The following is a 25,916-nucleotide window of genomic DNA, read 5'->3' on the forward strand; positions in this document are numbered from 1 at the left end:
GTGTCTTTTCTAAGTTGGACTCTCTCTGGAATGGAGGAAGGATAACATTGTTGAGGGAAGGACAGAGGAGTTAGAAGAAGGAAAATATTTTCCCACAGAGGAGGAAGATTCTTAGATTCTGTCTTTTTAGAAAAGATGATCTGTCTTCTCTGATCACTCAATCCTTGTAGGTGCTCAATATTACTGAGATTAAAAGTGAGAAGGAAAATTCTGAGAGATCCTATTATGGCTGGTTTGAGAGAGCCAACAAAAGTTTCTTCTGCATAAAGGAGTTGATATTTTTCAGAGTAGGAAGCTCCGGGTGCCAGATTTATATGAATAGGCTTTATCCTCCTAGCAGAGGAAAAGGAAAGGTTTCATGCTTCTCGGGTGGATGTGCTGTTATGTGGTGAAGTATGTTGACAAAACATTTTTCAGATATCAGAAAGAAGGAAAACCAGAGGTGGCATTGTAAGATTGAAAGGAAACAATAAGGTGTGGAGATAGAGGAAGAAATAGCAGCAATGTTAATCAAATAAAGAAAGACATTAGAGGAGGGCTGTTGCTGGCTAGCAAGAGTACAGATGAGAATGGGGTAGATACATCCCCATTTACAGAACAAAGTATTTGGGTGGAAATAGGAAACCTGAAAGTGGACAAAGACATGGGCCTAATGAGAGGCTCCCCTAACTGGAATTCAGCAGGGGAGGACTTTTCAGTGGATGCCTTCTGACACCCCCTGGTTTTCATATGGATCCTTTCACCTTTTTTTTTTGTCAAGGGCTGCAGTCCCTTCTAATGTTCAGAACTGGCTAAACCTGGAAGTTCAGGAACACAGGCTGCGAAATCCTGCAAATCTGGTGCCTGAGTACATCCCGGCCTACTGCGGGTTCCACTTGATGGGGACTTCACTGGTTCAGATGATGAGGGCGATCCATACTCTTTGGAGGATAGAGAAATCCCTCCAGGTTTGGAGTCGTCGGCTCTGATCTCCCAGACACTGACAATACTGGGAGTGCTGGGTTTTTGGTTCCATGTCTGGGCCAAAGAAGAATCCCGTTTTAGTACCTTAATAAGCAGACTACCTTCCTGCAAAAGGGTGAGTGGCATTGGAGAATATGCAGGATAGAGTTAAGGCTGTCCTTACACAGGCCTTAAGGTGGTGGCATTGAATTGCAGTTAGCCTCTTGCTGCTACCTGGTGACTTGTGCTTGTTTGCTTATATCTCAGGAAGTCGCTGAGACTGGTTTGAATACCAGGGTAGTGATGGAACTGGCTGCTGCCTTTTGGCAGATGCGGGCTGTGCTTTGGTCGGACCCCTGACCAGAGAGTTGGCTTTGGTGTTAGCAGCCATGCGTCAGCTGTGGCTGAGATTTGGTCAGCTGCTATAATTTCAAAGTCTAATCTTACGAAATTACCCTTAAAGGATCACTCTTATTCTGGGAATGAGCTGAAGTAAATGATCAGTAGGCGGTATGGAGTCCCAAGTGCCTTGTTTACTAGAGGATTAAAAACAGGCGCTGCGCATTTTGGCACGAGGGGGCCATGCTAAGGGTTTCAGACATTTTCAACCCAAAAGAGAAGTGACTTCTCAGAGGGCTCGACCTTTTGAGCAGGTCTCTGTCTTTTTGGCCCAGGTAGCCCAGACGTGAGGCATAGGCTCGGGTGGTGATACATGCCGACCCATCTCCTAGAACTGAGAGAGGGGTTCGCCTGTCTCCTCTTATTGGAGGTGGGTCAAGATCATGTTAGACCAAATGGGTTCTGGAGATAAGGGACAACCATGCTCTATAGTTCTGCTTTCCTCGGAACAACTGTCTGGGAGCGCGTCGCGACCAGTCAGTAGGTGGAGTTTTCTCAGTTAGTACAGAGTTTTGAATGAAGGGTAGAATTTTCTCGAGGAGGTATGGGGGTCTGCTGGCGATGTTAAAGATGTTAAAGACTGTATAGCGGTATTTTGTTCCTTTAAAAGGGTAATGGTTTCCCCAAATTTATTTCCAAAAAGATTGTCTCCTAGACAAGGTATGTCCACCACCAACTTGTCATGGACATCGTCTCGTATTGAGCTCGCTCTCAACCATGCTATGTGCCGTGCTGCGATTGCCGTAGCTGAGGATCTCGCAGAAGACTCAAATAATTCATAAACAGAACGAAGTAAATGTCAAAGAACATAAGAAATTGCCATGCTGGGTCAGACAAAGGGTCCATCAAGCCCAGCATCCTGTTTCCAACAGAGGCCAAAACCAGGCCACAAGAACCTGGCAATTACCCAAACACTAAGAAGATCCCATGCTACTGATGCAATTAATAGCAGTGGCTATTCCCTAAGTAAAATTGATTAATAGCTATTAATGGACTTCTCCTCCAAGAACTTATCCAAACCTTTTTTGAACCCAGCTACACTAACTGCACTAACCACATCCTCTGGCAACAAATTCCAGAGCTTTATTGTGCGTTGAGTGAAAAAGAATTTTCTCCAATTAGTCTTAAATGTGCTACTTGCTAACTTCATGGAATGCCCCCTAGTCCTTCTATTATTCGAAAGTGAAAATAACCGAGTCACATCTACTCGTTCAAGACCTCTCATGATCTTAAAGACCTCTATCATATCCCCCCTCAGCCGTCTCTTCTCCAAGCTGAACAGCCCTAATCTCTCCAGCCTATCCTATTAACATTCCCTTCCTAATAATTCCTAACATTCTATTTGCTTTTTTGACTGCTTGTCGCATAAGAGCAGTAGTCCTAGTTATGATGTCCCAAGGTGATACAAGGAAGATACTCCATTTACTTCGTGGTGCCAAAAAAAAAACACTCTTTGGCCTATTCTGGTCTTGAAAGTGACTTGCTTCAGAAATGGAGAGACTGAGATCTATTATGGTGGAGGTAAGACAAAATTTTAGACCTCCTTGGTCTTGATAGATGCCTATTACCATGTTCCTATATATATCTGCAGTTGTGACACATGGCAGCAGCTCCTAGGACCTTTTCCACGATAATGGTAGTGGTGGCGGCAGCTCTACGTTGTGAAAGAAATGAGCAGGGTTGCCATGGTCCAGGTAGTGCAGTTATGGCAGGAGTTGGAAGGGATAGTTATGTTGGCTAGGAGCAAATTGGTCCCATCCCAAAATCTGGAATTCCAGGGGGCTTGATTCAACACAAAGTCTGAGTGAGTGCACATGATGGATGATGGAATAAGCAAGCTTCAGAGTCAGATCAGACGAGGTTGTCAGAGTAAAGTCCCAAAATATGGTACCACCTTCAAATCCTAGATTCCATGGCAGCCATATTGGAGCTCCTTCCATGTGTGAGATGGCACATGAGGCCTTTGCAAACAGCCTTTCTTTCAAGATGGTCTCTTTGGTCTCAGGTGTATTCAGTGAGACTCTCATTGAAGAAGGAGGCCTAAGCAAATCGGACTTAGTGACTTCTGGATAGGAAGCTAGAAGGGGTAGAGTTCGAACTCGTCACTTCAGTAAGGGTGATGGCCAATGCCAGTCTCTAGATGGGGAATGCATTACCAGGATCAAGTGACATAGAGGACTTTTGAGTCCAGTGGAGGCCAAAAGGTGTATCAGTCATTTGGAGTCATAGCAATCAGATTGCTATTTCTAGTCTGTCCCTTTTCTCTCAGACAGTATCAGTGCAGTGGCATAGGGGACTCAACAAGGAGAGAAAAGGAGCCCTCAAGAATCCAGGTGAGTGGACTTTGTTGGAAGCATCGGTCTCCTGGAGTGTGTTCAGGTAGGGAGAACCGATGATGGACTGGATGGCTATCTACAGGTGAGGCCAATCTTCGTCTCAGGATGGCAAAGAGGCTTTTGGTCTTGATGACCTAATTCATGAGAGGCCAGAACTAGGGCTCCAATATGTTTCCTCCATGGTCCTTGGAGGGCAGAGTTCTGCAAAGAGTATGGAGCATCAAGATCTGACTTTCTTCGTGGCTCCAGGTGGCCATGGTTTTTATATGGATCTGTTCAGGCTCTTGGATAGAGAGCTGTTGGTACTATTGTGATTGTAAAACTGTGTAGTTGGTATGGATGGGCAGACTAGATAGGTCGTAATCTTTTTCTGCCATCATGTTTGTTTCTTTTGCCCAATCAAGGGTTTGTTGGTCTAGGGTCTGGTAGTGCATGTAGATCCACCTCTGTTCTGTATTCTAGATTAGCCCTTGATAGGGAGTGAGTGAATAGGAAGGGCTACTCTTAAGGAGTAATGACTACTGTTTTATGCACCAGAAGAGTCTCTCTTCATCTCTGGCTTATGGGAGAGTCTGGAGAGTTTTCAAAGTGTGGTATCCAGAGAAGTATCTGACACACAAGACAGCTTTGGTGGTAGCCTTTTTAGCCTTTTACATTAGAGCTAGGAGAAGGTCTTAGTTGCGAATATTCTGATGGTGCAGGTAGCAGCTATTGACTGTTATAGGAGCTATCTTGAGGGCAGGTCATAGACTTCTCATCTGGACAGGTCTTTGTTCCTAAAGGGCATTAAACATATTGGGACATTTTTCCATCCTAGGATGTAAATTTGATGTTGACATCTGACTGGTCTGCCTTTTTAAAACCCTCAAGAAAATGTTAAGGATCTTATGCTGAATACAGTCTTTTTCGTAGCCACCTGCTTGGCCAGACAGATGTAGAAATTGCAAGTTTTGTCTTGTAAGGAAATTTTTCAGAGGTTTTTCAGAGGAGTCTATTTGCTTGGTTCCATTTTTGTAGAAGGTGTTTTTCAGTTTCTCATCCCACGGTAATTCTTTTTTCAAGAGGGAATCCTTTCTGGAGGCCTATGAGGCATCATCGCTGGAGGTCCTCGGAGCTGAAATTAGTTATTTGAAGGGAACCAATACTTTTGAAAAGTCAGCTCATATCTGATGCTGTCTGGCGGTGCTAGAAAGGGTGAAGCAGCAGCATAAAAGGCTCCTTTAGGGTGATTGATTAAGGAGGCAATAAGCTCTGTTTATATAGCCCAGGGTTTCCCTTTGCTCCAGCAGAGGCTTTGTTGTGGATGGAGTTCCATTTGGTCTCTTCATTGGAGATTTGCCTTACATTCTTGCTCTTAGTATTTCCACCTTGAAGTCTGAGCGATATGAGAGACAGCTTTTGGCTTTTGCATTTTGAGGGCAGGATTGGTAGTGTCCCAACCAAATGAAGGATACTTCCCATGTGTCTGGATTGAACTGGTTGGATGAAGAGGAAGGAGAAACTTAATTTTACATGATAATTTTCTTTCCTTGAGTCCGGCCACACCAGTCCAGGACCCTCCCAGACTGCCAGAGGTGCTTGGAATTTGAATTCAAGTGTTCAGGGTGGGTTATTAAGAACATAAGAAAATGCCATACTGGGTCAGACCAAGGGTCCATCAAGCCCAGCATCCTGTTTCCAACAGTGGCCAATCCAGGCCATAAGAACCTGGCAAGTACCCAAAAACTAAGTCTATTCCATGTAACCATTGCTAATGGTTACATGGAACTTAATAGCAGGTAATGGACTTCTCCAAGAACTTATCCAATCCTTTTTTAAACACAGCTATACTAACTGCACGAACCACATTCTCTGGCAACAAATTCCAGAGTTTAATTGCGCGTTGCATAAAAAAGAACTTTCTCCGATTAGTTTTAAATGTGCCCCATGCTAACTTCATGGAGTGTCCCCTAGTCCTTCTACTATCCGAAAGAGTAAATAACCGATTCACATCTACCCGTTCTAGACCTCTCATGATTTTAAACACCTCTATCATATCCCCCCTCAGTCGTCTCTTCTCCAAGCTGAAAAGTCCTAACCTCTTTAGTCTTTCCTGATAGGGGAGTTGTTCCATTCCCCTTATCATTTTGGTAGCCCTTCTCTGTACCTTCTCCATCGCAATTATATCTTTTTTGAGATGCGGCGACCAGAATTGTACACAGTATTCAAGGTGCGGTCTCACCATGGAGCGATACAGAGGCATTATGACATTTTCCGTTTTATTCATCATTCCTTTTCTAATAATTCCCAACATTCTGTTTGCTTTTTTGACTGCCGCAGCACACTGAACCGACGATTTCAATGTGTTATCCACTATGACACCTAGATCTCTTTCTTGGGTTGTAGCACCTAATATGGAACCCAACATCGTGTAATTATAGCATGGGTTATTTTTCCCTATATGCATCACCTTGCACTTATCCACATTAAATTTCATCTGCCATTTGGATGCCCAATTTTCCAGTCTCACAAGGTCTTCCTGCAATTTATCACAATCTGCTTGTGATTTAACTACTCTGCACAATTTTGTGTCATCTGCAAATTTGATTATCTCACTCGTCGTATTTCTTTCCAGATCATTTATAAATATATTGAACAGTAAGGGTCCCAATACAGATCCCTGAGGCACTCCACTGTCCACTCCCTTCCACTGAGAAAATTGCCCATTTAATCCTACTCTCTGTTTCCTGTCTTTTAGCCAGTTTGCAATCCACGAAAGGACATCGCCACCTATCCCATGACTTTTTACTTTTCCTAGAAGCCTCTCATGAGGAACTTTGTCAAACGCCTTCTGAAATCCAAGTATACTATATCTACCGGTTCACCTTTATCCACATGTTTATTAACTCCTTCAAAAAAGTGAAGCAGATTTGTGAGGCAAGACTTGCCCTGGGTAAAGCCATGCTGACTTTGTTCCATTATGCAGAATCTGTATGATGTTTGGTGGACCATGGTGGTCCAGTTCTACCTTTTTGATGCCATATGTTCATCTCCTTTAATTGAATGACTGAAGGGGGTTCTTCTCCCTTGGAAATCCCCTGGTGGAAATCCCCATGGTGGTCCAGTTCTACCTTTTTGATGCCATATGTTCATCTCCTTTAATTGAATGACTGAAGGGGGTTCTTCTCCCTTGGAAATCCCCTGGTTAAGAGGGGTGGAGAGCATAGTTCAGTTAATTAGCTTGTTACACTGAATACTGGCAGACTAAGGTCAGCATGGGTGCCTATAAGAGGTGTCATCAGCAAACCTGTTCAGACTCTAGCTGCTGCGAGGGAAGCATAAACCCTTGCATATATAGACTGATCTGGCTGGACTTGAGGAAAGGAAATTATCAGATAAAATTAAATTTCTCCATAAAAGAGCTTTAGCCATCTATAAAATGAGAAAATAACAATTTGAAACTCTTTAAAAAAATGTTTAATACTTGATGACTTCTGCTATTTGTACTCAGAATAAATGCATTGGTAAAATATGATGATGAGTATGTAAAGTTTTTGAGTTTGCATTTTAGGAGCAGACATGTGAAGGAGAGTTTTTGTAATTTGACTAGCTAGGATAACCGTTTCATTCATTAAAAATCTGTATAACGAGGAGGATCCAAAGCTGTTCTTGTGCCTTTTCGTTTTGCACAAAGGGCAAGGCAGATTTGCATCGTTTTAGTTCAGTATACTTTGATAGACCAACATCTGATTTTTCTTTTTAGTGTTCCATTTACCCTGCCATCTGACCAGGACCATTAAGCAAATGAGTTTGTTAGCTTTCCTGATGAAGAAAGCTGTTTCTTCAGGCTAAATTCTTCCCCATGTAGCAATATTGGCCAAAAAAAAAATTAACTTGGCTGTCATATCAGAACCAAGCACATTTCAGAGCTCCTATGGGGAGGGAATCTTATTTGTTTCTCAGTAGTGACATTTAGTAGCACCCTGGGGGGTCTGTTAGCTGGCTTCCAAAGGGAGCCACAGTTTGTGGCCCCTGCCAAGGAAGGTCTTTCAGTGGTTGGGCTTAATTCAGAAGGGGCTGAAAAAATCCCAGGTAGTTGCAAATGAAGGATTCTAATGTTGAATCCAAACTCCAGCTCCAGTTGAGCTGGAAGTACAAAAGAGTTGGAGGAAACATTCTGACCACTTAATGAAATCATTAGGATCCTTTGTTACTCCTGAATTTTATTTAATTCCAAAGGCGATATACATTTTGTTAAATTTCTGAAGGATCCCCCTACTTAATCTCTTCCATTGATATAAATCATAGTAAATTGGGCTTTCATGCTGATATGTATTAGAACCTGAATCAGGGAGTAGGCTTCACACTGGAGAAGGATCATAGTGTTGACTAATAAAATATACACACTTTTTTATAAAAAAAAAAAAAAAAAAAAAAAAAAAAAAGGGGTTGAAGGGGTTGTTGGGTGCCCAAGAGCAATGGCTGTCACAACAAAACAGGTCCTGACAGCCACACAGAGCCAGAAGGACTTTTAATCACTTTTTCTTCAGATCTGTCTTGTGTACACACACAGCTGCTGCAGCAACTACTGCTTTTTGCCATGGTCTTATATATATTTTTGTGTTTAACTGATTTGACTTCTTTTATGTCCACACCTCTGACAGGACTTGAGTTGCTAGCTGCCTGCACTATTTTTCAGGGCTTAGGGAGTGACCCTAAGTGTCTCCTCGAAAGGGAGCGCAAAGAAAATGTAACTGCTGATTTATGGACTCTTTCTCTTCCCTCTGCCAGCCACATTCATTGGAGAAGAAAGTGTTTAACAAACTGAATCAATTCTCTATTAAGTCACTCCTTTTTGCTCTAACACCTCATAACTTGTTCTTTGCTCTGCTTCCTAACTGCTACAGCCTCAGAGGTTTCCCAGGAGAATTGATGCCTTATTAAAACAATAGGATTTGCTGCTGCTGAAAAATCTGGGAACCCTGGGGAAAGGGAAGAAGGGCAGATGGGGAGGGCACAATGGGGGAGGGAATACTAGGGGGTAGAAGGGGCATGAGGATGAGAACAGGAGAGCCCGGGGGTGTGGGGGAGACCAGGGCATCAAGAGAGGGAAGAAAGGGCAGGGGGAGCCACAGGGGATGGAGGGAAGGAAATGGGAGGGGGAGAACATGTTGGAGCATGGGAATGGAAAAGCAGGGGGAGAGAATGAAAGGGTTAGCATGATCCTAGGTGGCAGAATTGCCCTTTGCTGCTGCCTTTCACACCAATGCTTCTCCACCAATTCCTTGCTGCGACAGCTCCCCATCGCCTCACTGCCACACTGGTCAGTTATGGATCAGGCATACTGTGGCATACTCAAAATCTCTGCAGTACTACAGCTCAATATCCTCCCCCTTCTGGGCACACTTCCAGAGGAAGAGGTAGGGCTACATAGCAGCTCAGTCCCAGAATTCTCAGGCACCTGGCAATTGTCTAGTGTTCTTTTGAGGAGCTGATCAGTTGCATTATTGGAAGTAGAGGCCCAGATGGAGGGCACATCATTGGCAGTGGAGACCAATAGGAGGCTTCAGTATAAGGGATGGGAGGATGTTGGGGTCCACCAGCAGCAGGTTAGTGGGAGAGAGGCAGTAGCCAGAGCCACAGTTAAATTGGCACCTAGAGACAGGACTGGAAGGCGAGGGGATCTCCTAGAGATTGGAGAGTACTTTGGTGTGGGGGGGGGGGTAGTGCCACCCATGGAACCCTTTTAAAGCAGCACCAGTACATGTCCCTATGCCAAGCAGATACCACCCCCCCCCCCCTCCCACAGCCGGAGATCATCTTGTAATAATTGCCAAATATTAGGGATGTGCATTAATTTTCAACTAATGTGTAATCTGCAAAGAATAAAAGTAAAAAAGTGGAGGGGTTAGTTTAGGACTTCCTCCGGTCTCTATGTGTGTTGCGCCATCCAGACGTGCATTCCCGCTCCCATGGATGTTAGAGTGCGGGTTGAGCTGCCTCGTTGAGCTAGGCCCTGCTGTTAGGCTTCTTTTTTGTGTGCCACGTGGTAGGCCGCAGCGGTGTGTTTGCGCGCTTTTTTTCTGCTTGGTCAACTGCGTACGTGCATCCTGCTGTGCGTCCAATTTGTGCGCACAATTTCTCGCCTACTGGTTGTGCGCCAAGGTTTGAAGCGGTAACAGTGCACTTAGATTTTTGGTGCACAAACCTAAGGTGCTTAAATTTTGCGAGAGTCTTGTTAGTGAGAAGGAATAGCAGCATTTCCAGTGTGAAGACATCGCTTCAATTGGAATATATTTGCTACATTGTGTGAAGTCTTGTTAGTGAGAAGGCATAGCGGTACCTTTGTTCAAAGCCATCGTTTCTTGTAATAGGAAAGACCAGAGTCCTTCTTTTTGTGAAACTGTTACCATTGAGATATTGTTATACCCTGGGTATTTTTTTAGGGGAAGTATGTAAGACTGAATGAAGGTTTTGTGTATGGTATGAGTGATTTTTTGGGTTATGAGTGGTATTATGATAGTTGATGTAAGTGTATTTTAACTCATTCGATATAAGATTATGTATAAACATTTAATACTCAGCTTTTGTAAAGATAATGAATATGTATTTTGCAAAGATAATGTATATGTATTGAGAAGCATCTATAATATAATCATTATAATAAATATATTTGTGTAGTATATATATTTTTTCATATAATGTGTTTATGTTCATCGTTAAGGATATGTCAGAAGGGACGCCTGACCTTGGAACTCCGTGACTGGTTCCTCAGCAGGAGACAGCAGCTCAGTGGGTGCTGCACAAGTGCTTCCTAGTCTTGGCATGGATCCTTCTGCATTTTCTTGGATAGAGTTTTTATCAAGGATTGCAATCCTTCTTTAGGTGCAGTCCTCAGCACTGTCCAAGCCTGTCAGTGCAGATCCTCAGGCAGTGGCCCCTCTCTCTTCTGGTATGTTTAAGCGCCAAAGAACACCTTGAGCTGCAGGTGTATCTGACACGCATCCGGATAGTACTGATGTTGAGGCAGATCCTGACTTCAGGGATGGGGGAAATCCCCCTGGGGCTGGAATCATATAGAATTATATTGAAGTTCTTTCATAGAGATGAATTGCTGGCTCTGATTTTCCAAATATAGAAGTTGTTGGGGCAGATTATATGTCTGAGCCAAAGAGAAATCCCATTTTGGTTTCTTTGTATAAATCCTCTTGTTTTTTCCCAGTTATGGGAGCTCTCTGTCAGGAACTAAAGGTGCAAGGGCACTGGAATACAGAGGAGTCTCTCTGGAACATCAATCGGCTGGAAGCTCGGGCAGTCAGGTTGGCGTGCTTACAGTTCAGCTGCAGGGTCAAGTGGTCCGAATGATGTCAGACAACACAACATTATTGGCTTATATCAATCAGCAGGGAGGAACCAAGAGCCAGCAAGTATCACAAGAGAGAGACCAACTTATGGAATGGGCGGAATTGCATCTTCAGGAGATCTCAGCCTCACGCATTGCAGGAAAAGACAATGTAAGAGTAGACTCTCTCAGAAGGGAGAGTCTGGACCCAGGAGAATGGGTATGGTGAGACAAGGCGTTCCAGCTGATACTCAATCACTTTGGTCTTCCATTTCCAGACCTGTTGGCGACTCCTCGCAATGCAAAGGTTCCTCGATCCTTCAGTCGAAGTAGAGATCTGAAATCCTTAGGGATCGATGCACTAGTGCCTGGTCTGGCCGGAAGGCAAGCTGCTGTATGCCTTTCCTCTGTGGCCCCTTTTGGGAAGAATGGTTGGAAGGATCGAAATCCACAGTGGGATTGTGCTTCTTGTGGCACCGGATTGGCCCAGGAGACCATGGTATGCAGATCTGCAAATACTCCTGGTGGAATTCCCCCTTTGTTTTCCACCACACAGGAACCTGTTGCAGCAGGGGGCCTGCCCTTCACAAAGATCCGACTGTTTTGTCTTATGGTTTGGCCCATGAGAGTGCTCGCTTGTTGAAGAGAGTGGATATTTGTCTGGGATATTGCCACCTTGCTAAGAGCACGAAAGTTCTGCACTTCCTTAGCCTATATGTCAAAGAATACATTTCTCTGTTAATAACAGACATAGTCAATGCATCATTGACCCAAGGTTCTTTTCCATCCATCCTAAAACCTCAGTTCTATCAATTCCCAAAAAATGAAATCATGATTTTCTTGATATTTCCAATTATTGTCCCATTGCTACACTCACTTTGATTGCTAAAATTATCGAATCCATTGTTCTCAAACAATTCTCTGATTACATATATGATATTTTACACCCAAATCAACATGGATTTAGAAAAGGATATACTTGAATCCCTTCTAATATCTTTTGACAACATACTTAGAGGTTTTGACACTAACATGGATTATATATTGGTACTTTTAGATATTTCTGCTGCATTCAATATGTTAAATCATAAAATCCTCCTTTCAAATCTTGAACACACAGGAGTATCTGGTTCCGTCCTTCAGTGGTTTCAGTCTTTTCTGTCTAACTGTCCACAAAGAGTTACACTCTGTGATGCCAACTCCAACTGGTACTGTACCAATTCAGGCATACCACAAGGCTCAGCGTTGTCTGCTATCCTTTTTTAACATTTATCTTCTTCCTCTTTATCATCTCCTCACTGGCCTTGATTAGAATTTCAAAATTTACGCAGACTATATACAATTTATTATCCCATTCTCAGATTCATGGTCCAAAACTCTATCACTTCTACATTTTGTACTTAACCACAATTTAAAATCTGGTTATCACATAATAAACTAAAACTGAATGCTTTAAAAACCAAATTGCTTAATTTATCCACAGTTCCGGACAGTTTTACTTTCGAAGACCACACAATACCTATAATCAATTGTGCTAAGAATTTAGGTGTATTCATAGACTCAAAACTGTCCATGACAAACAATATCTCTGCAATTGTAAAAAATAAAATTCTTTTTTAAATTACAAATCTTAAAGAAACTCAGACCATTGCAATTTCCTTCTGATTTCCAAGCTTTAGTTTTATCAGGTCTCGATTATTGTAACTCATTGTATCTAGGACTTTTTGCTATAAATATTTGGCCCCTTCAACTTATTCAGAATTCAGCTGCTCGCTTAATATATAACATACCTTGTAAAGATCATATTACTCTATTGTTACAAACTTTACATTGGTTACCAGCTTCATATCGTATTCAATACAAAATTCTTACCACCATTCATAACTTTGTCTATAATCCATCATCAGTCTGGCTATGTTCAATGCTAAGGCTTTACAAATCATCTCGACAATTATGCTCCATGGATAAATGCATCTAGAAGTGCCTACCATTAAGATAGCAAGACTAGACGACTTTTAAGTGAGCGTTTTCAGTGGCTGGTCCAGTTTTATAGAACTCTTTGCCTGAAAATATCAGTCTCATATCAAATACTAAAGATTTCAAAAAAGCTTTAAAAACAAATTTCTGCTCCATTGCCTACAAAATCACATAGTTATTGTTTTATGACAGCCGCATATGTGGTGGCTGAAAAGCCATTGCCTACCCAGGTTAGGACTTATTTCACTAGGTCTCAGGCAGCGTCATGGGCGGAGGTTAGTTTGACATCTCCCGTCGACATTTGCTGAGCTGCTACATGGTCCTCCTTGCACATCTTTTCCAGGTATTATCGTCTGGATGTGCAGCCCCAGGAGGACGCAGCCTTTAAATGTGTAGTTTGTACTAGACCATGGGCAGCCTTTCACCATGTTAAGGAGTTGCTTGGGTACATCCTACTGGTTCTGGATTCATCTGTCTGGATGCTAAGAAATGAGAAATTACTACTTACCTGATAATTTCCTTTTCTTTAGGACAGACCCAAAAAAACAAAGCGGAAGTCGATCCAATATTGCTTAGTAGCGAAGAAACAAAGGAGATCGGTGTGTCAAGGGACTTTATTAGAACTTGCCCAACTCTGGCCGAGTTTCGCTCACATAGGAGCTGCCTCAGGGGCTATGTAGATGGATTCTTGATTAAGAAAACTTTGATACAAGATCATCAATGCATATGTCTAGCGATTCTTAATGCCGTAGAATTGACTAAATCATAGTCTCATGACGGCACCAGGTTTTTTTGCAGCATTTTAAAATCATGCAATGCCGTGAGTAGGAGTGTTACTGAAACGGGTAACTCTTCCCGATTACACTCTCATTTTCAACACTAGTGGGAAACAAATTAGTAGCGATTCTAAAACTACAGCATGTCGTGAAAAACCTGGTGCCGTCATGAAACTATGATTTAGTCAATTCTACGGCATTAAGAATCGCTAGACATATGCATTGATGATCTTGTATCAAAGTTTTCTTAATCAAGAATCCATCTACACAGCCCCTGAGGCAGCTCCTGTGTGAGCGAAACTCGTCCAGAGTCTGGCAAGTTCTAATAAAGTCCCTTGACACACCGATCTCTTTTCTTTAGGACAGACAGATGAATCCATCTTTCCACCCTTAGCTGCCGAATGATTGTGTTATGGTCCTCTTGTTATGGCTCTGTGTTCCAGGGGATTACTGGTAAGTGTTAATCCAGTCCCTAGATTAATGTGTGTCCCTAGATTAGTGTGTGGTCAGTATTTCTTGTTGTTTGAGAACAGTATGGGTTGTCTGTTTTTAATCAAGTTTTTTGCTAGTCTGTCCATAGTTGCTTTTGAAGAGAATTCTGGCAAGCTGTTGTCACAGTGTATATATATACTCCTGCAGTGACATCAGTTTGCTCTGTCTCCATCTGCTGGTAGAAGTGCATAACCCACTAATTCTGGATTCAACTGTCTGTCCTAATGAAAAGGAAATGATCAGGTAAGTAGTAATTTCTCATTTGGCACCCTAGGCAGTGGTCTTTGCCAATATCCACAACTATCATCAACAGTGGCGCAGGGGGAGGGGCAGGTAAGGGGTGAGTGTCAAATTTTGAAATCACCTAGATCGGTAAAAAACATTGGAGCATCAAATTGGTGTAGCTTTTGAGGTTAGATTTTTTTTTTTTTTTTTAAAGAAGTTACTCAAAATTGCCACTTTAGCAGTGGAATTGTTAACTTTATACAGTTGTCCTGGTGTCTATTTTCTGTTTCAAAATAATCTAAAGGGCAGAAGTGAACAGATATTATGGAAGGTTCTGGAAAGAAAAAGGTGTACAGTTATTGTGATTTCAATTAAATGAAAACTGTACCTGCTGTGGTCTGGGCAAAATTTCACGTTTACACTGTAAGTAGCTCTGTGTAAATCAAAAACTGACTTGTAATTATTTTGGAAATTGATTACAGTATTCTCTTCAGGTGCCAGCATGTGGTGCCATTTGTGACATGCTGGTTTTTGCCATCTGTTTCTGAATGCTTTGGTTTTTAGAGCCAGGTTACAATCAGCAGCATATTGTTAAGCGACTGCTTTAAAAAAAAGTAGGAAGGCAGTTCATGGCCTTGTAATACCTATAAGAAAAAAGCCATTATTACTACTGTTTTGTGTTAACGTTAGGAAAGTTTCTGAATGTGAAATAAGTACATTTTTCTTTTAAAGTAATGCAAGTTGAATGTCTAAAAGACAAAAGATAGAGATCATGTTTAAAAATTCCCAAGTGTTCGGTTGTCCAAGATTAATATAAAGTGATTAGTCAGCTAAGCTTATTTCTTATTGGTAGACATCAGTGAATTAAAATTGAACCCAAAGGGGTTTTAAGTGTGTTCTTTGACTAGTAAAAGTTTGGTGTGAGCAGTTCACTTAATTTTATTAATTTCTGCTAATAGTATTTGAAACCCTAGTTTCTGATGGTTGTGTATTAGACTTTTTTGAGATGAAATGATTTTGGGTACACATTTTCTTCTAATATAACTTAGGAAAGTTTTACAAAATATTAAGGGGTACCTTAACATTTCCAGTTTTTTTTTTTAGTTTTCTAATGTATGACAACCAGATCAGCAATCCATCTGGTGTAGTATAAGAAATTTTTAATTTGGTTTAAGAGCTACAACTATTATGTTCATTCACTTGCTTGAAATTAACACTATTTGGCATTAAGGAATAATGATTTAGCACCTATAAATTGTTGGGAAAAATGTTTATGTAGAGAACCAGGATTGCATGTAAACATTGTTTGGTTTAAAAAAAATTAGAGGAAGAAAATTATTTTAAAAATAAGACAATGGCACATAGGTTAAAACTAATAATTGACTAGCTTTGTTTTGATGCTGAAACCAACAAAAATTTTCAGTTCCTAAATAGGAAAGCATTAGAGTTAACACTTTATTTCTGAAAAGTGAACATTTAACTGACAATATTTTAATTTATTGGAAAATTTCACAGAATACCACTTTTTTATATAAGTGCCTTCAATATTTCATAATTGTTCATTTGTGGTTAATTAACAATTTTAAGTTGTCAAAGAACTTATCACAATATATAGCCGGCCATGTGTGCAAACTCAGTTTATGGTAGGTAAATACCTACTCTATCAAATGTTTGACCTTGGCTTTTGTTGATAGTCATAGCAACTGTGATAAGAAATTGTCTACTTTAAATGCAGAACTGTATCTGTTAGACGTAAGTTGATTCTTAGCAAAAGAACACATTTTTCCCCATAATCTTCTGAGTTATCACTTGTAAGACAGTTATGTTGTAAAGTGTCTTTATAGTAAGTCTTGTGCTGTTAATTAAGCTTTTTTTCAGATTCATATTTCATAATAGGATCACAAATATTCTGATTTTAAGCATAAACCTGTTATTGGCTATAAATAAACACTTAAATAATGGAAACGTAAAGAAAGATCTTTATTTAGATAAAGTATGCAATATCCCAGGAGAGTGTGGGATTAGCAAGGCAATTCAGAAGCAGTTTCAGAGATCATTGTTGATAGATTAAAAAGGGTTACCATCTCTAATTTACACATCAGTGAGCTAGTTTTTTTGCATAACATTTTCCTAATTGATTGGCATTATAATTTTATCTCATATATGCTAATGATTGAATTCTTGCAAGTCATGTGATTTCTTGTAAATTGAGCCCAGAAGGCAGGAACAAAACTTGATGCTGACACAACGTATTGTTTTACTTTTGGCATACATTCTAGCATTTCAGTATATTCTGGCATTTCAGCAACCTTAGATAGTTTTTACAGTTTGATCAGGTCAATTTCACAGTGCAGAAATAACTTCATATAAAACCTTTTCAAAGCACCCCTACACCTGTGAGGAGGTAAACTAAGTGATTGATTGGATACTGGTAGTTTCAAAACTCTATCCAGAACTTGTTTGCTACAGATGAAATATATTCGCCATTACTTCCCCAAATAATTTGTTTGGGTAGGGGAAAGATGTGCTAGGAGTATGAGTGCATTTCTTCCTTGACAAGTGCATATCCCTTATCCATGTATTTCTCTCATTCAAAACAACAAAAAGTGAAGATGCCTGTTTTTTGACATCGATTGGGTACTTTGTACAATGTGGATAAGGTTTCATACCCAAAAACAGATCTTAAATTTGTCATATTGAACCCCATATGACTTAGTTCTTGAAGTATCAAAAAAGGTCCCAATGATATAATCACATACCATGCCTCATTGTATAATTTTTTTTTTATTTTGTCATTTAAAGTCCATATTAAACGTATTCACACACAAGTCTTAAACAGCACTTTTAACCAAAAAATACTTAGCTCATCACTGTCCCACAGATCATCAGGGATTTTTTTTTTATAAACCACATAGAGCTCCCAGGAGCAATTGTTCTACAATACAATCCGTCTGCTACGTTTCCAACATCACTGGTAATTCGGTTTCACCAAAATTTCTTTCATCAGGGGACAGATCTAAACATTAAACAAAACACATCAGCTTTTATAAAATTAAAATACAAAATAAGTGTCACATTCAAGGGATAGTCAAAAGAATCTTCAAAAAACTATATAACTAATACTAAAGCCCATCTAAGGGTAGGGAAATCTGGGCAATCTCACCCTCCCTTTTCCTTTTTGCCCAACCTCCACTTCTCTACAGTTTTCTATCACCATCCTCCTCTTCCCTCTCCATACTTGGTGGTTCTCTCTCTTCTTCAGCTGTGGATCTTTGTCCCAGTGAGGGGGTGGGGTCCCTGCTGGCACTTCAGCCTCTCCAGCACCACCTTGAGTCTCTGTCTGACCTTCACAAGGTGGAAGGTTAGAGCCTACCAGAACTGTGGCCTCTCCTCAACTGCAGCTGCTAGGCCTGCTCTCCTTCCTGCTGTCAATCATGGCAGTGCTGGGGGCAGGGCACATTTCAGGGGACTGGAACTCTTCAAATAGAAGGCATCTGGACTCTTCAAGAAAGCCGCTAGCAAATCAGTCATGTAGAGTTGAGAGCAATCAGATGTGTTGTATCAACCTTTGTACATCTTCAAGGGAAGAGCATGCTGATTCAAACAGTCAGGTTGCAATGTTTTATGTCAAGCAAGGAGGAATGGGATCATGGCCTCTCTTCCAGGAAGCCTTAAAGATCTGGAATTGGGCAGAAAGAAATAAGCTGTTGTGGGGTTTTTTTTTGTGTTTTATTTTTTTTTAGTATAATTTTTATTCTGTAACAGAACATCCAAGAAGCAGGAAAGAAATTGTCACTTACAACCCAACAGTATATGACAGAAAGCCTTATTGAAATAAAGATCAAAATTCTGAACCATCAATAAATTTCATATAACTATGTGCTTGTTAGTTTTTCTCAAATTTCCCATACACCTAATCCTACTTATTAATTCCCATCCATACTAGCAATTGCCCACCCATGCATATAGCAACACTGATTCTTCTCCTTTCCCTTTCCTTGGTCTAATGGAGTTAACAATTCTAATCAACCCTATTATAGATACAATATGCAAACTTCATTAGTTCACTGAAATTTGCAACTTCGTAAGTGTTGTCTGTTGCTCTTCATTTAGAATTTTAAAATATTTTTTCCCAAGCTGTTTACAGACTAACCTATTTGCCGGGCATCTCCAACATGTTGCCAAATTGACTGAGTGTTCAACCACACATGCTCTCTACAGCAGTTGGTGGCCAACGAACTCTTTCGCTTATGGGGTCTTCATATCACAGCAGAACACAAAACTAAATCAATTTTGCTCAATTCTGCCAAGCGATCACAGACTAGCTCAAGGCACTTTCCTCTTCAATTGTAGACAAAACCTCATAAATGTTTTTCTGCCATTACCACTTATTTCCAGAACAGTGCAGAAGGTTCTTTAGGAGGGCACTTATCTGATCCTTATAGCCTTGCTTTGGCCCAGACAGATCTGGTATACATATCTCATACAACTTTCCAGCAGCTATCCCATTTATTTAAAATGACTTATATTCTGTGACATCTCATAACATTCAACACGGACTACAATTTACATTCATAAAATTATAAACAAACAGAATAACAGGTACATCTGGGAATGGACCCTGTGTTACCTCAGGAAGATGATATTGTACCATCCCAATCTTTCAACCCTCAACTTTGCAGCTTGGGTATAGAGTACTCAATGATGGCTGATCTCCACTTACCTACAGAGATTATAAACATATTAGTTTCATCTAGAAAACTTTCAATTAGAAGAAACTATGCCTTCAAATGGAAAAGGTACTTCAAATATTGTAGTGAAAATGCTTTGGACCCATTTTCTTGCAGCCTTAATCATCTGCTAAAATACTTGCTTTATCTTTCCATCCAGGCCTCACCATCCCTTGGGTGCGCATTCACCTCAGTGCTATAACAGCTCACCATAAAGTAGATAGCAAACTAATCTCTACTTATCTGCTGATATTTAATTTCATTTGGCATGTCAAGCCGCCTGTTCTGTGGAACCTGAATATGGTCCTTTCCCAACTAATGAAGTCTTCCTTTGAGCCATTGGAATCAGCTTCTCTAAAGTACTTGATGTGGAAGGTAGTTTTCCTGGTCATAATGACTTCAGCTAGGTGAGTCAACAGACTCCAAACTTTCTTCCACTATTCTCCATATATGTGATTCTTCCACAATAGGGTGATTCTCTGTACTTACCCAAAGTTTCTGACCAAGGTAATCTTGACTTTCCTTATCGATCAATCTATCATATTGCCTACCTTCTTTCCAGAGTCCCAAGCACATGAAGACAAAAAAGCCCTACCTACTCTGGATTGCAAAAGGACCTTAGTATATTACAAGAAATGTATACAGCCAGGTAAAGTCTCCCAACTATTCTTCTCACACAGTCCTATCAGGCTAGTAGTAGTGCTCATCAAGCATACCTTATCTAACTGGCTGGCTGAGTGCATTTACCACTGCTACACCTTAGCAAGACTACAAGTCACAGACTCTAAAGGTTTATCAATTAAGAGCCATGACTGTTTCCAATGCCCATCTTCGAGAAACACCTATTGACTATATCTGCAAAGCTGCAACTTTATCTTCCATTCATACCTTTATGTCCCACTACTGTCTTGATAACCTCTGAGACTGACAAATTTGGACAAGCAGTTTTGTAAACTCTGATCTCGCCTTAGTCTGTTTTTTCCACAGTGTGGAATGGTGTAAATGGTGTTTTCCGTAGATAGGATGAATTAGTCATGGAATACTCATCGCTTCCTTGGAGAGTTCACTACATAGCGATATTTGGTTCTGGTACTGACTGAAGAGGCTCACAAGGTAATGCCTGTGTAGGAATTCCCACACATGCTCAGTAGAGCTCCAAGCTATACTATCTTGAAGACACGAGTCCATTCAGTACTGCCAGATGACATCACCCATGTGTAATGGCTAATTCATCCTGCTATTTATGGTAAGCAATCTTGCTTCACTGTGCGTCTCATAGTGAGTAACATCTAAAATTCATTGGCAAAGACCCACTCAATCAAATCACCTTTGTTTGGGAGCAGTTTTGCTGCTATTCTGATAAAATACATGCAAATTGGTCTGATCTTATGTTCTTTCCCTTCTCTGATTCTTTTGAGATACAAAGCAAATTCATCTGCTCCAGCTGTTGCAGAATTATTTAGAAATGTCACAATGGTGATTAAACATGATTTATGCACAGAAAACATGTTCCAGCACTAAAAATTCAGCTTCTGTCCATAGACTAGCACTAGTGTTGAAAATGTTACTCTAGGCCTGACCAGCAGTAAAAATTTCATCTCTAAGAAAACGTTAGGCCAGCACACCTCTCTGCATTGGGAGGTAATAGCTAATGCTTTCCTTGGAAGGAGATTTGTATGCAATGGTGCTAAGCGATATGCATAGTTTTATGGACATATATTTTTGCACAAAACTCCATGCTGCAATGGGAGTACAGTTTGCACGCAAAAATTGTGCACACAGCTGAAGGTACTCTATTGAGCTTATATAACTATGGCCCTTAGTTTGGGAGGAGATTTCAGGCAGATTTTACTGCTTATTCCCAGAGAATCACATCATACTACATTAAAATATATATTTTCTGTGTGTTAAGCCTTTTCTTTGAACACATTTTCTGGTTTGTGTGCGTTTTTGAACTCCCGGTATATTAGCATACCTTTAGCTTACTGCATCAGGAATTTAAAAAAAATAGCTTGTGTATTAAACTGTACGCTGAATTTCAGCATATATTGTTAATGTTCAGCTTATTACATCATCCTCTAATACTTGCATAACGGAGTTTGTGTTCATTATGTTTAGGACCTTTATTTTACCCAGAATTTTTCACTCTCGTTTGCTCCCTGTGGCCCCCTACAAATCCCTCTCACTCTCCTTTGCTCCTTGCCCACCCCCATGATCCCCTCACTCCTGCTGGCATTCCACCACCATGATCCCCTTGCTCAACCTCCTTTGCTTCCTGCCCCCCCCCCCCCCCCCACCTCGCCATGATCCATCTCAATTACTCTTGTTTACTCCTGCTGGCCACTCCATAGTCTCTTTGCGCCCCCCTCGCTTTCCTTTGCTCCCTATCCCCATGATCCCCTCACTCTCCTTCAGTTCTGCTGGCCGCCCCTCACTCACCCTCCTTATCTGGAAGTAGGAGGAGGATGGCAGTCTTGCTTGCAGCTCGTTGGGCTGCTTCCTCCACCTCTCCTCCACTGTCAGCTCTGAGTCGCTGACTCAGGCCCAGCAACAGAAGCAGAGGAGTTGGATGCAGTCCCATACACTGCAAGATTGTTTTTCCTATTTCAGATAAGGTGAGTGAGGGGATTTGGGTGAAGGGAGGGGGAGAAGGGCAGTAAGGAAGCAATGTGTGCCGTCCCATTGCCACCAATGCATTTTTCTTTGGATCCCGGTCTCCTGTGACATTTTGGCCAGTACCATAGTAAGAGATGAATATTGCAGCCCTTACCACGGTTGCAGAATTACAGGAAGCTGGTGGCCCTGCATTAGAAGAGCTGGTTAAGAATGTATGGAGTTAGTCCAATAATAATTTTTTTATTTAATCTTTATTTCTGTGCAATAATAGGAAAAGAAATAGGAAATTCCTCAACTATCCAGCAGTTTTCCCAGAGCCCAGTTAATAGTGACATGTTTTAAAACTCCTAGTCCACTTACATTGGAGACATTCCTCTCCCCTACCCTCCTCTGTACATTTGTAAATTATACAGCAAGTGGGAGGTACTGCTGCTTTGTTTGTAAAAATATATATTTTTTTTATGTCTTTAGAAAAGATAGGATACGGAAGAATTGTTTAACCCACTTTTCTTATGTGTTTTTTCCTTGAATGCATAAAATGCTTGCCTTACTAATGGGTATTTATTTTCCTCCTAGGAAACTGACTGGCCATTCCTTTCACTTGGGCTATAGCATGGCGATTCTCAATGGCATTGTGGCAGCTCTCACTGTAGCATGGTGCCTCATTTGAAACTGCGTTGGCTCTGCTGTTAATGGAAATAAATTTTCTCTACGATGCACAAAGAATCTACTGCAGATAGCTGTCAAGACTGCTTGCTTTTTTTTTTTTAATAACAGCCTGGAATGATATTTCAGGCTGGAAGTGATAAGTCTGGTTACTCTATAAACCACGTTCAGTGAATGAATTCTTGGGCTTTAAATGTTCCACAGCAATGGAGTAACGACAAGTAATTAAATTCAAATGAAATATGAGTTATAAATGACTTGCTCTTTTCCATATTTTGAGAGAGCCTCTTATGGAGATAATGTTTGTTTTTAAATGCCAGCAATACTTATTTGATTGCTTTTCCTTGTTGTAATATCCTTTCTGTACTGTAGGTTACATTGGTAATGTTACAAGTTCAAGAAATGTAGTTTTGGAAAGCAGCGTGCACTTTTAAAACACATTAGTAATGCTATAGCACCGAGGTTTCCAACCTGCCTTGGAGGACCCCCCACCCTTAGATAAATTTGCATGTACTGCCTCCATAGCATGCACATTTTATTTCTTGCAAAGTCATTGTGGATATCTTGAAAACCTGACTGACTAGGGGGTCCCCCAGGGCAGGTTTGGGAACCTCTGCTATAGTATGTTTGAACATTTTCTTCTATTTAGCAAGAAGTATATTATTATTTTAAGTGCTTTTATCTTGAATAGATGAAAGTCCTAATTCAGCAGTTAGTGTTTCAGCCCCTGGGACTAATATAGTACATTTGAATGAGTCATAAGTTTTACACATGCCTTGAGGGAAACACAGATTAGGGAAAATCTTTAGGTAAAAAGTCAGTAAGGGACAGAGAATTCTTCATTTCTAGATCAAGAGTTCCAAACTAGGGTCTGGTCAGAGTTGATCAAAAACACCATCATTTAAGGCATTCAATGACTTGCATAAAATGTTGGCTATATCAGTCCATTTTCCTATAGGTAGGTATTGGAAACTGGACTGGGACATCTATTTTATAAGTAAATGAAGGACTTCACAGTTCCCAGTGCTTTTCATTAAATTCACTAGGACAATTTAAAATAACTATTGTAATCTCAACATATTCTGTGGTTTTTCTTTTATGAAAGTGATACTGCACTGGTATAATTGCATAAGAAATGTACTGTCTTTTGTGTTTTACTTAATTGTGGATGATTGATTAGAAGTTATATGCAATGGCACTAAGGGGTGTACATGCTGAAATGTTTCATTTTGTTTGTGTTGTTTTTCATTTCTTTTTACAAATATGCACTAACATGCATTAGCGAGATGAGGTGCTGTAAATGTGAATACCGCTTTTAAAAGAACCAGTATCGGATATTTGCTCGTGCTGTAACAAATCTCTTGTCTCTTGCCTGCTATGGGCTTCAGACTAAATCAGAGGGCAGCACATTAAGCCTAATTATTCACTAGTCCCATTTTTTTTCATTTTTTTAAATATATAAAGATGTGACTAATTATCCAAAAAATTGTAGCAATACTTAATTTCAGTCAAAATTCTCAAGTATATATATGTAGATTCAAAAATGTGTGTTCCCACGCCAGTAAACCTGGCAGGACCAATGTTTCAACAAGCTCATTGTCTTCATCAGGGGTCCATTGGATATTCCTGAAATAAAATTAAAAATCTGCATTAAAATCAAAGCAGAATACCACTTACAAAAATATTTAACAGATCTCTCTCACATGGTATAATCCTCTGTACTCAACAAAATGGTGCACTTGAAAAGACTGCCTGATATACCCCTTCTTTTAAATACACCATCATCCAATCAGAATCAAAGAACCAATAAGACATTCTTCAAGTTCCTAATGAAGCTACTGTAATAACTATTACACACACCACTTAATCTCTTATTTGTATTTATATTCTGCGTTTCAGTATTTCAAAGTAGATTTCATTCAGGTATTATTCAACCCATCTGGATGTATAGTCTTCAGTTTGTATACCCATTTTTGTTCAGTTCACAAAAGTAAAACCAAAATCATCCTGTGTTGGTTTCTGCCCAGTTTCCTCCAATACAGAAAACCTGAGATCTTCAAAAACATCATGTGTCTATAAACCATGTTGGACAAGAGGAGCATCCAGTCCTTCTCTTGAAATAGTGTGCTGGTATTCTGTCATTCTTACTAATAATATCCTCCTAATTTTACGAATATATATTAAATTACAAGGACACCAAATGGAATGCACTATACCACCTGTTCCACAAGAAGGGTGGGCACCAAGATTGTAATTCTTCAAGCATTCAAATGGAAAAGATCTATCCACAAAAGATTGATTGCAGCGCATTGGCCACGTGGAATGTGACCATGTTCTTTAGAATCCACAATTTCATGTTGAAAACTTTCAAGAAATTATGAACGCATGACACAGTCTGTTTTTACTTCTGCATAATGCAGAGACAGGTGGACAATCAAAAATCAAGTTCAATTTCTGTTCTGTTGGATCCAAAAAGATTTGTGGTGAATAAGGTGTAACACAAGTTGAGTCACTCATTTCTTGATTAGGTTTATAGGCTCTGCAGATAATCCCTAATGGATACCACCTCAAATTAAAAAAAATCTCCCATCTCTTTAACCCACAGTTTTAAAATTCCATTAAAGCAGAGAAGAGACATCCCGAGCGCAAGAACCGTTCATATAGAAGATTATCTATAGATGTTGTGGATAGCAGCTTTATAATAAATTATTTTCTTTTTTTTTTCGTAGAAATAAGAGTAACAAGTTTGCATTTTTATCTAATATCTATAATCAAGAAATGCTATATAAAAAAAATGGAAATGGGACTAGTGAATGATTAGACTTAATGTGCTGCCTGCTGATTTTGTCTGAAGCCTATAGTGGACAAGAGATTAGTTGTTATGGCACGAGCAATTATCTGATATTGTTTCTTTTAAAAGATGTATTTAATTTACAGCACTTCATATACTGGTATTTATCATCATATTACCTACAGAATGTTTGGCTTAATTGTGTATTTAATTGTAAATAGTACACATATGTTAGTGTGAACTGTTTGTAGACAGACTGGGTTAAAATTAAACCAAAGACATTTTTGTTTTAAAATGATACTTGCTGTATATCCCTAGAACAAACCTAGTTATCTTCTGGCTTCTAGAATATTAAGTGTTTTATATTATGTCATAGTTCTTTGCAGAATTTTCCTGGTAATTGCTTTTTTTTTCTTCTTCCTAGATTTTTCTTTTTGTAAGGAAATTTTCTATTAAAGTGTACAGTTTTGCCCACCAAAAACTCTTGCCTGCATGTTTGTTGTAGGCAGTCTTTATATACCTGAATAGTTAATTTATGGGGTGAATAGTAAAACAGGACTAAGTTTATCAAAGGAAAACTGCAGTAGAAGATTAATCAGTTTTTTAAAAAAACAAACAAACCAGGGAGCACAACAAACTGAAATC

General features: G+C 40.0%; 1 protein-coding gene across 2 annotated transcripts in view; it reads left to right on the plus strand.

Annotated features, from left to right (window-relative positions):
• The window catches only part of ARL6IP6 (ADP ribosylation factor like GTPase 6 interacting protein 6), a 52,445-nt gene extending 26,699 nt beyond the window's left edge, over nt 1-25,746 (plus strand). For both annotated transcript variants that reach the window (XM_029605505.1, XM_029605506.1), the window contains one exon: nt 22,391-25,746. In XM_029605505.1, coding sequence (XP_029461365.1) covers nt 22,391-22,484 — 94 coding nt within the window. In that variant the 3' untranslated portion in view covers nt 22,485-25,746. The remainder of the gene's footprint in view (nt 1-22,390) is intronic.
• The last annotated feature ends 170 nt before the right edge of the window (nt 25,747-25,916 follow it).

The sequence above is a fragment of the Rhinatrema bivittatum genome, chromosome 6, assembly GCF_901001135.1.
Source record: "Rhinatrema bivittatum chromosome 6, aRhiBiv1.1, whole genome shotgun sequence".
NCBI classification, from domain to species: Eukaryota; Metazoa; Chordata; class Amphibia; order Gymnophiona; family Rhinatrematidae; genus Rhinatrema; species Rhinatrema bivittatum.